General features: G+C 38.6%; 1 protein-coding gene across 1 annotated transcript in view; it reads right to left on the bottom strand.

The window, feature by feature from the left end:
* Nucleotides 1-12,200, bottom strand: part of LOC148021147 (inositol hexakisphosphate and diphosphoinositol-pentakisphosphate kinase VIP2-like) — a 261,593-nt gene that overhangs the window by 14,616 nt on the left and 234,777 nt on the right. The window contains exons 24-27 of the mRNA XM_087698993.1: nt 6,405-6,646; nt 6,254-6,298; nt 6,016-6,082; nt 4,920-4,991 (exon numbers count right to left, since the gene is read on the bottom strand). Coding sequence (XP_087555119.1) covers nt 4,920-4,991; nt 6,016-6,082; nt 6,254-6,298; nt 6,405-6,646 — 426 coding nt within the window. The remainder of the gene's footprint in view (nt 1-4,919; nt 4,992-6,015; nt 6,083-6,253; nt 6,299-6,404; nt 6,647-12,200) is intronic.

The following is a 12,200-nucleotide window of genomic DNA, read 5'->3' as shown; positions in this document are numbered from 1 at the left end:
ATTGTCTTGTATTCTCTCTCAACCCTCTTGCACTACATAACTTCTACCTTGCATCCCATCATTACGTCTCTCAATTGATATTAGAGCGGCACTCAATACTTGTGGGAGCTCATGCTTAGAGTGAGGAGTGCAAGTAGTGAAGCTTTATCACGAAGGTTGAGGATTTGAGTCTCTTTTTCAACATTAATGTTTGCTTCCAATACCTTGATAGAGATACTATTCTCATCACCAAGATTTAGATCCAAGTCAAGCAAGTGCTTAAGCTATTGGGGCTTGATTTGGGGTAACAATAGCCCATTTTGGCATTAATTTGGGCAACCATTGGTGGTTGGGATTGAAGCAAAAGACCTTGCATCTGGATGCTTGGGAAGAGATCTTGGTACATGGTTTTGATGTACGGAAGCACAAGGTCTACTTAAGCATGGGGTCAGCTTGTCATTTGAAAGCAGGGGCCTTCTTGTCAAAAGCACAAGGCTTAAGGAAGAGATTTAAGCAGGGCCTTTAAGTCGGGGGCTTGCTATAGTCTATAGTAGAGAAAAAGAAAGAGAGAGACTTGATGATTTGTTGCTGAGATCTTGATGTCTATGAGCTTTGTTGCTTCCTGAAGCTCTAGGTGGCTGTTTCTACTAAAAACCTGTGTTGATGCATTTTGTCGAATTATGCATTCCATTTTCCCATCTTTTTTCATGTTCTGATAGCTATAGGACACTTATTTTATCTTGGAAACCTTTTTTTGCAACCTTTGGATTAAGTTCAATTGAGTTAGAACTGGTTTCATACTATAGAAATAAGATATGTGTTTTGGAGATTCTTTTGTCTCAGATTAATAACCTAGAAATTCTAAACAGAATTGCAAAAAGATTGATATACACTAAAGAGTGTGCAGGCTATTATGGTATTCTCTTTGCTATCATATAAGAGCGCTTTATTTTGTACTTTTTGGTCTTGTGGTTGATCATATCTTGGTTGCTTGCTGTGCATTTGTCTCAGTTTTGGGCTATCAATGCTATTTTAGCCGTTGTTTGGCTTTGCGGGGTCACTTGTATTGTAGCTAGTTGGTCTCTTTTGAGCTTCCAATTGAGCGTACCTTGGAAATTTGCTATATAGGATATCTTGTTGGCATTATGGCTTCTTTATCGACTTTAGAAAATACACTGTTTAATATTAAAAAGCTTGATGATACTAAATTTTCATATTGAAAAAGGAAAATTTACAATGTTTTAGTCTAAGTAGTAGATAAAGCCTATCAAATGCAAAGTGTTTAAGCCTAAGTACATGGATGTAGATGTATGGAAGGAATTCAATAAGATGGCATGCTTCACTATTATGTTGATACTCTCAATATTCATATATTTTAATGTGAAATATACGGCAAGTGCATATGGTGTATGGAAAAAGCTTGGTGATCTATATGGGAAAAAGGTGTAGCCCGTAGGTTTATTGGTTAGAAAAACTCATTGATCTCCATATGGAGGAGGGGCCTTTAATATCTAATCACCTCAACAAGTCAAACATTGTTTTCAACAAATTGACATCTAAGAAGATTATCTTTCATGATTCAATGAAGGCCGTGTCTTTATTAGTCACCTTGCATGAGAGTTAGGATACTTTCAGGACAACCATTTGCATGAGAGTTAGGATACTTTCAGGACAACCATTAGTACTCTGCACTTGTAGGTGGCCTTACAAGTGCTAATGTTCAAAGTAGTTTACTCACTTAGGTGGTGAATAGAAAGAACAAAGCACGGTCAAAGAGTCCAATACATGGTCAAATAGTCCAATACGCTTATGGTGAGAGGAATGGCAGGGGTAACTCTCATGAGAGAGGTAAGTTAAGAAGCATATCATGCAACAAAAAGGATATAGAATGTTTCTTTTGGAACAAGAAGGGGCATATTAAAAAGGATTGTTGGGAGATTACAAAAAACCTTTGATATGAAAGACTTGGGGAATGCTAGTCACATTCTTGATACTCTCCGTGCACTCTCACTTTCTCTATTGTCTACTCTGTCTCCAATTGAGAGCTTCCATCTCCGTTCTCACAATTAAATTAATTTTCAAAAGATTAATTTTGAAAATTAATTTTATAATTATTCTAGTACACAGAAAAATAATTCCACCAACCAATAATTAAATTGACTAGGCCAATTTTTCTTCGAAGTATCCGTTTGCAGTTATTGACCCTTAGACTGACACTAATTAATTAATGTCTAGTCTCTAATGTCACCACTGTCATTAATACCCAATAAATTTGTCTAGGCCCAAATTTGACACTAGGTACCTTTTAGTACTTGTCAAGCATAACTTAGTACAACTTTTTCCTTTGGCACCAACTGATATCTTGGAATCCTAGGCTCCACATTGTGAAATAATGAACTTGCATCTCACGTGCAAGTCATATTAGCACATTTGATTAACTTTTAATTAAATGTCAAGTAAAGCAATAAAATTTAATGTTCTCGTGACATACAAGTACCTGGGGCACTATTAGAGAGGATTGATAGTACTGTAAGAGTGAAACAAGGATGCCCACTTTCACCCACATTATTTGGTTTATATATAGATGAAGCATCTATCTATATTGATTGATAAGGAGGAGCTAGCGCTAGCCTAGCACGGGTGTTGATATTGATATTATTGTATGCAAATGATATTGTTCTCATTTCTGATTCAACAAAGGGATTCTAGTGCCACCTAGATGCTTTGCACATCTTTTGTAGAGACAAAGACCTCATAGAAAACCTTGGGAAGACTAAAATCATGCTCTTCATCAATACTTCACCAATATGTGTGACTATATCCATGTACTAGTTCACATTTGGAGGAGTTATAGTGGAGAAGTGAGGGAATATGTCTATCTAGGAGTCAGCTTCTTTGACCCACGATTTTCAATGAGAGGAGCATTAGAGGCAAGTCTCTAGTACGAGGGGCACTCGAGAGTCAATGTGCTCACATACAGTTCTAGGAGTCTCACACCAAACTATGGTTCTTTGATACCCTAGTCATACCTACACTACTATATGGAGTAAAATATGGGGCTGCAGCGTGTACCTTAGGCAACTTGGCTCACTTACTGATCAAACTGAAACAAAGGGAGATTATTATGATGACTGGGATAGCATGAAAAGGCCATTGAGTATGATGATAGCACGCATGATTAGGAGTAAGCCCTTCACTCCACATCCCATTGTCAAAGCAAAGCTAGATCTAGGTAGCACCTATAATCATGGAGACACTCTTTAGGGTGGTGAATTTTTGGCATAGATTATGGAAGCTCCCATATCATAGATACTCTTGATTGGTACTAACTTCATCTAGACAACTAGCAACAAAGGGTGAGAAGAATTGTTGGTTTTCATAGATGACTATTTGGATGAGCCTACACAATTTGTCGCCTTCCACCTTTTGACTATAGCCTTGATTGCCCTACACTTTATCTCAGCCAATCAAAGGTGAACCGAGTGATCACAACTGATAAGTTGAGGATTGAGATAGCAAGGACATGCATCCACCCATCACTCCCTCTAGGATTGAGGATTGAGATAGTAAGGACATGCATCCACCCAAATCACTCCCTCTAGGATCAAGGATAAAGTTCTATTGGAGCCATTTCTTGTGTCTCTTTGATGATGGATTCACTATTCGGCTAGCATACATGAACATCCATCTCTCCCATAGCATATGGATTGCTATTGGATAGATTCGCAGCTCCTCTCATAGGCCACAAATGGAGACAAGTAGATGGATAGATACTCTAGTAGAGGATAGGACTTGCAACTTTGTTACCGAGAGCCCACGACAGAGGAGTACTACATATGCAAATGTACAATATACTATGATATACAAGAATGGTATCAATGCTTCTTTTGTGACGGTTTTGAACCTGCTCATTGTGTTATAGCGTACAAGGACCAAAGATGCCTAGGTTTTTTCTTCTTGGAGCTCCAAAGGCACCACATAGTACTACTGCGAGACATGAGGCCAACTACCAGAGGGACCCATACAAAGGGTAGTGACAAACTTTTTTCACATATTGAATCCTTGTGACACCACTAGCCTAGCAGAGACAAGGCCACCTTGTCGACACCTTCCATTCCACATCGTGAAATCACATTAGATAGAGAAATTTCACTTTGTTAAGCATGAGGACCCCATCTACCAGGACCCATGTCCAAGGAAACCGCACCATAGTCAGATCTGAGCCATTATCACGAGACACCGAAGACTCAGGCATATTAGTGGAGTAGTTAGGAACCGCATCATAGCTAAGATCATGTGCAAATCTTGAGACCAGCTACAACCTATAGTCTCCACCACAGTTTTCTGTAAATAGTTCTGCCAGATTATGTTTTCCTTTTCTTTCTACCAATGGGACAACACTAGACATTGTTCTACTCTAGCATAGTCCCATCGTACAATTATTCTCAGCATTGTTTCATAGGCCAGTTACTTATTCTAATGTTATCTTCACTTTACATCATCAAACATATGTCCAAGATTTATTAGTCCAATTAGTACCATACTAATAGTATTGAACAGTCCTAATCATACGCGATTGGATGTGACAACCATGCCCCAATGTTGGGTCAAGCCTCATGTGTATTGACTTGTGGCTCTTGACTCTTAACCTTAAATGTGGCTCTAGTATCCAACTAGGGAGCTAACTTACTGGTAAAAATTACTCCAAGGACTCATAAACATGGTACTTTGAAGTTACAAATCACCACCCAACCTGCCAGCTTCAGGGCTCTTTATTATCCTTCATTTTATACTCATATTAGGAACTTCCTTTTGCCCTTTGGACTTCATAATGGATAAAAATAAAATTTTCAGAAGAAAAAGAAAGGTATCAATTTAGACAGTACCATTTTCAAAAGAGGTTGCAAATGGCTGTCAAACATTTCAAAAAGCTAGTCTACCTTGGAACCAATTTTCAACTTGTGAGCTGGGTTGATCCCATATTCATTAGGTATAACCCCATCTGCAAGTGCCTACAAAAGGAAAAGAAAGAAAATTTCAAACAAGACACATGAAATGATATAGTCGATGATGTAAAACAGCTCAATCTCGGGGAAACCCAACTTAATACAAGTCTTTTCTTTGTTTTAAATTGTCTGTGTAGTTAGACACCTAACTGGATATACACCCAGAAAGAACTAGATTTAATATTGCTTCAAAGCACCAAATTTTAGTTAGATGCAGTCAATAGATATAAATATTGCATATCTTGGTGGTAGGTAAGAAACAAATTTCTCCCAACCTCTAATCTCTACGTAATGGTGATTACTTGCGTGAAAGTGCATGCTCATCAAGCTAGTAATAACTATGAAGTCCTCCATTAGTTGCAATCATTAGAAAAGTTCTCTCTTAACAACACAGCTTTAGATTTGACATTCAAAAATCACACTTGATGAGATGAGATGTCTGTTTTTTAGTTATCAGAAAAAGTGGGCATGGGTGTTACTTTGTAGGACTGAAAAGAACTGCATAGGAGATGCTGATACAGAGTTAAATGGTGACGAGACTTTTGGAATAATAATGTTAGCAGAATAAAGAGGGTTGACTAATTTAGCACTAAAACTTCCAATGAACATCCTTATTCCATCTACCATGGACACATCACATATGCACTTTATGAACACATTATCTGGACTGAACTGTGAATCTGTATCATGTAGCCTTATAAAACAAACTTATCCTGATTCATTTATCTTGCATATACAACATCATGCATGCACATATCATTAAAGATTATTAAGGTGTGATAAAATCCTTGTATGTGGCCTTCAAGGTCTTATAGTTACAAGGAGCCCCATTTCAAGCCCTAGTGTGCCTACCGAGCTTTGACAATGTCCTCACTGCACATCAATGAAGTTGCATCAAAGTTCCTGATACAATTGATAGTTCTAGATTGAGTGTTTAGTACTCTTGCAAACCATTAACAGAAATTGCAAATTTCATCTCAAGATTTTTGTAAGGACTTGCTATACATCCAAATAGGAAGATATTCTGTACCTTTGCAACAGTGTAAAGTTCCAGCAATCCATTGAGTTTCAGATGGGCATTATGTACAAGGTCATACCTGCGACACAAGTAATCAGATGTTTCAGGAACCAGAAATTCTGCCGAATGCATAGCATAATTATTTCTTATTAGGGACTTGATGCAACCACATAAAGCTACAGAGTCCTTGGTCTTGAACTCTGAACCAGATGAGAGTAGGTTGACATGAAACAAAGATTCAAGTAGTTACTTGGAAGAGTCGTATACGTCCGGGATCTTTGTGATATCAAATCGACTGTTATAAAAACCCAGATTTCATTAACAAAGAGACTCAAGCAATCTTCAACACAAAGCACGGGTAGAGCTGCATTAATGAAACCAAACAGACACAGATTGCTTGCCCTTTTCGCTCTTTGTAAATGTCTCTTTCCAACTTCTTCCACCGAGCAAACATTAGAAGAAATCCTTCACTTCCACAAGGCAAACCTTCATCAATTCTATCCACATCCATATTACATTTACCAAGGGCTTTTGCTTGATCATACGGTGGGAGAACCTCATCTGATGTGGTAACTGCCAATCTGTCCTCTTCTGTTTTACACAATGTCTTCACTTGGCTGGTAACCTTTTTTATTAGTTCTACCTACAGTTCCAGAGAGAAAATGAGAACATCATAATCATTTCCTGATGAAAAAGTTGTTGCAGCTTTCTACATGTTTTTAAGATGGTAGCACATTCTTGAAATGGAAAACTTGAAACAAAATCATCTAATCTGTTGTCGTCATGCTGAAAAGTATACTACAAACCTTGATGTAGATAACAGATAAGAGTTAAGGAAAAAAACTTTGTTGAATTTGGGGGACTACAGCAGACTCTTGAGATAACTCACATATGCAGTAGTAAAAAATAGGGAAAGACACTGTCAGACATGGCTGCAATAATTTTGCAAGTCACCCCTTGTGTGCATTAGTGAATTCAAGTTAACATGACATCAAACATTTGGACATTGAAAAGACAGGTGCGTGTACACAGAAAATGAAAGAATGGCAGTGACACAGTTGTATCAGTACTTTGATAAGTCCATGGATAGCAGACATCATAGTACTTAAACACTAAGCAATAAACAGATCCACCAGCATATTGAGCATCATCTTGTAAAGTGAGAGCTCAGTTTCTTCCATTATGTGTACAGTTTTGCTGGAACTTATCTCAGATTTACAGAATCCAGATAGTGATAGGTCCACTGGAATCTGGCCCCATTGAAGCATGCTCAAAGCCTGAAGCTGACATGGAAGGAATGCAGCTCTCTCGTAGCTTCCCTAATTTCAGAGACGTATTGCAGCAGCAAAGAGGACAAGCAGTGGAGTTTAATGTTTACTGTTGAATCACTTGATCCCACCACTTCCAACCCTTCTCACCTATGGGAGCCATCTTCTGGCTCTTCACCATCTTCTCCACTCCAAACTTCACTAATCTTCAGCTTCTTTCTCCTATTAATATGCTTTGCTTCCACCTCTCCAACCATACCAATCACGAGTACCTTTCCCAACATTCATATCTCATTCTTTATGTCTTGTTGCACCAATATTTATTGTGCACTTGAATGGCCTAATGTTTATATCAACATAAACCCCTGACTATTGCTACTCTTTTTATCCTTTGTTTTGCCTTCAAGGTGTACGCTATCTTTGTCTCTATCTAGGAGAAATCCTTGGAAACCAATACATTTTGTCTTACTATAACTATGTCTTGAGTATAACTTCAGCTCCCTCACACTTGCTACTGGATCTTATTTGGTGCATAGAAACCTCATACTTACTGTGCCTTGTGTATGGAAAGCTGCACTAGTAGTCCCTCGTTTGCAAGGTCAACATCTCTAAACCATTCTCACTTGAGCGACTCGATTTAGACAAGGACATTGCTTCATAGTCCACTACATATGTAGCACATGTTTCCTCTTTGCCCAATATGGATCAAAGCAATTCAAATAGCACACAGTTTGATGGGCTTGCCATCTCTATCAAACTTGTAAGAATTGCACGACGTAGGGTATAAAATCTGAGCAAGGAATAGAGAACACACAACAAATCAGAGAAGAAAAATTTCCTTAATTCCAAACAGACTAATACAAGATGGCTCTATCCACCTGTGTGCTTCCACTATGAAGCTTAGATGGCAATCTAAATAGATAATAGGTGAAGAGTTTGAAGGCTAGATGTAAGAACTCTAACTGCATGAAAGAAAGATAATTATGGTTTTGAGGGGGTCTCCCTTTTACACCCTGGAAGGTGGTCAAGTTGGCTTGACCAACCTACTATATTATGAACTTTTGCTAGTTGGTTAGGGAATATTCTCTTTCCTATCAGGCTAGGTGTGAAACCCTTGGGCCCTTGTCAAGGGGGCCACTGGAGACCGCCCCAGCCAAGGGCTACTTTTGCAACTCTCTAATCCCAAAATAGGGGTCCTTGATAACTCTCACCCCATAACTTGATGTAGTGTATCTCAAGTTGCTACCAGCTTAACTATTTTATCTAAACCAAAGGATAGAGCCACAACAGTCACCTTTTTGCCACTTGATCACATTGACCTCATGGACCCAACCGATGTTTGAGGTCACATATGGCTTCTTCTTATAATGGGGACCTTACAACTTTGAGCATCATGGATCATTGATGACACCTTACAAGAATGGGGCATTGAGCATATCTAACACCTCTCCTCACAGTCCACCCACATGTGAACTATATTCTCGGCCCAACGTCAAGTTTCTAAAGATGATCTTGAGGTACAATCCTTCGTAAGTGCGTTGGTGAAGATATATGCTCCATTCTCCTCTATTAGATCATAGACCAACTCTACTATCCCATTCTCAATCAAATCACACACACAGTAATATTGGATCTCGTTATGTTTGATATGTGCATGGAACACTCCATTTTTGGCAATGGGGATGCAACTTTGGTTGTCACATCTTAGCACAATTGGTTTTTCATCTTACACTACCATATGCCATAGAATCCTGCTTAACCATAATTGCTTTTCATGCTGCAAAACAAGTTGCCTTGTACTCTAATTCAATAGAAGAAATGCCATTGCTAGTTGCTTCTTACAAACCCAAGGGGAAATTCTTAAACCTAAGGAGAAACAATAACTAGAATTTGACTTTTTGGAATTACTATCTCTTACGTAGTCTAAGTCATAGTTCCCTTGTTTCAAAATTGCATGTGATACCATAGTCAAGAGTTCACTTCAAATATCCAAGCACCCTCATTCCAACCTTCCAATGACTCTAACAGGATTTCTTTGAGACCTTGCTCAACACACCAACAACAAAACAAATATCTAGCATGGTGTTGCACAAATAGATAAGGCTATTGACGAACCTACTATACCTTCCAATGTCTGCCAGTGCTGATGTATCACCAATGGAGAACTTCGCATTGACCTCCATACATTAGCTATCTCCTTGCAATCTATCATTTCAAATGCTTTCAAGATCTCCCAAGCAGACATTTTCTAAGAGATGAAGATTTTTCTTGAGACTTCAATCCCCAAACAATAGTGCAAGCCAAGACTGTAATTTCAAACTTAGAGCTCAACGCCATTCAGGTTTGATGGATGATCTCTTCATAGTTACCTGTAATAAGAAGGTCATCCACATATAGGATAGTCACTATAGACTTTTCAAGATTCCTATAAACATATAAGTTAGTATCTAAGGCATATGTTTTGAAGTCTAAGCTTTCAGTCCATACAATGCCTCATCCTTGATGTCACCATTCAAGAACATTGATTTAACATCCATTTGGTAAATGAGCTACTTCTTGTGAGCCGTCACTACAACTATTGTGCAAGTAGCAGTCATTTTGGTAGTTGGAGTGAATGATTCTTAAAAATCAAACCCTTCAATCTATGCAAATCCATATACAACCAATCTAGCTTTGTATTTTTCTAAGGTTCTATCAACCTTGTACTTTATCTTCTAGACACACTTGGTACCAATAACCTTTCTCTTGGTTGATTGATTCACTAACTCTGAAGTGTCATTCTTGTTTATGCTATTATACTCCACTTGCATAGATGCTCTTCCATGCTAGATATAAAACTGCTTCTTTTAAGTCAATTGGCTCCTTTACTTCTCTTATGATCTTAGCCATCAAGGCCATATTGACTATGTAAGTAGAAATCTTTCTTTACTCCTATGTTCTCTGAGACCTCCTTGGTCCATCTACCTTTTCCTCAACAAATGCAAGTATATGATTGTTGCAATTGTAGATTTGCTTCACCTATTGTGGTAATAGCTTTTCTGGTGTGTGATACGAAGTTGGTGAATATTCTTCTCAATGTACTGGACTATTGCTTTGCTTGATGATAAAGTGAAAAAACTTACATTTTCCTCCATTGTATGTGGTTGTTCCTTAAACATCACATCATGGACCGCTATAATCTTCTTTGCCTGTTAGTCGAGTAGCATTTCTATGGATTTTGTAGTAGGATTGCCCTGTACGAATCAAGGTCATGATGCAATTTGGATTGTGGTTGACCGATTGATGAAAATGGCTCGATTCATTCCTACAAAGACAATTGTGAAAAGCCATGATATGGCTGGTCTCTTTATCAAATACCATTATAGACTTTAGGTTTGCCCGATGAAATAGTCATTGACTAGGACCTTAAGTTCATAGGCCATTTTTGGCAAATGGTTTTCCAAAATTGGAAACTCGATTGTCCATGTCCTCGGAACATCTACAAACCAATGGGCAGACCGAATGGATGAATCAAGCCATGGAGGACATTCTTCATGCATATGTCTCCTGTAGACAATTTGATTGGGAGCATTAGCTTCCTCAAATTGAGTTTTCTTATAACAATGCTGCTAAGCATTCGGCTACTGATTATAGCCTGTTTATGCTTATGTACAATAATGAGCCGAAACCACTGATTGCCACAAAGCTCAAGGGGGTGAAAATGCAGTTTGTAGTTGACTTTCTGTAGAATATACAGGAGATATTGACGACTACTAGAGAAAGCATTAAAATGGCCCAAGATTGTGCCAAGTTTTATGCAACCAACATTGTACTTCCAAAGAGCTCCAAGAAGACATGTGGGTTTACCTTAAAGTCCCAAAGGGCTGTGATTCAATGACTGTTGGCAAGTGCTATAAATTATCTTCAAGGTATTGTCCAAATTACCAAGAAGATAAGTAGTTAGACTTACTTTCGGAAATCTCAGTTTACACTGTTCCATGTGAGTCGTTTGAAAAAAGACTAGGACAAGGTGAGAAGATTGTTCCCATTAAGAATGTCCTGTGGCTTGAAGATACTGCTCGTTATGTTCCACTTGAACCCAAATTGGTTCTTGAGCTTAGGACTAAATAATCCCATCAGACTGTTTATTTGAGTATTTGGTTAAGTGGAAAAACCGCTCGGAGACAGAGGCTACTTGGGAGTTGGTACATTCATTGAAGAGTTGTTTTCCTTCATTCCTAAGGATATTGCTGAGGATAGCAATCATTCATAAGGGGGAAGTGTTGTGTCCCTAGACATTCGGATGGACACTAGTAGCATTGGTCATAGTGTTTATAAAGTAACTTAGTGCGAACGCACTAATGACACTTTGAGGTTAGGGTAGTTGAGTCCTATTTATAGGACTCAAGGCCCTATTGTGTACATTCATTGTGTGATCACCACTCTTGGACTCTTGGCCCATTGGCCGACGCATTCATACACTAGGATGGTGTGGGTTGGTGGTAAAGGATGTCAACCCTTGGGATGTGGTTGTGGTTTGGAGTGTAGCTCTCAGGCTTGGGGGTGAGCTTGTTTGGCTCTATGGCTAGAAGGTGAGTCTAATATCCGGTCCCTTTTATGGTGAGTTTGACTTTTGTCTTGTCTCGTGCGCAAGTTGATCCTAGGGGGGATGTTTCACTATGTATGATTTTATGTTAAGTACCATGGTTGGAACGCAAGGGGTTGTAGCTTGGGTCACAAACAAGGGCCCAACAACATCTTAAAAGGATCCTGAGTCAAAATCACTCACAAGTATTGTGAACATAGGGACATTGTCACTAATGAGAGTTGATTGCTAGTATCATAGCTTGGTATGTTTGGATTGTGAGATGTAACCATGCTATAGATATTTAAGATGTATTGAAAGCAGAGACTTTCAAGGATTTGGACAAAGATCATGCACTCTCCACA

Source organism: Lygodium microphyllum, chromosome 18, assembly GCF_053477565.2.
Source record: "Lygodium microphyllum isolate KBCC chromosome 18, Lygodium_microphyllum_v1.1.10, whole genome shotgun sequence".
Lineage (NCBI taxonomy): Eukaryota > Viridiplantae > Streptophyta > Polypodiopsida > Schizaeales > Lygodiaceae > Lygodium > Lygodium microphyllum.
The sequence above is the reverse complement of the archived record's forward strand: the minus strand, read 5'-3'. Positions and strand labels throughout refer to the sequence as shown.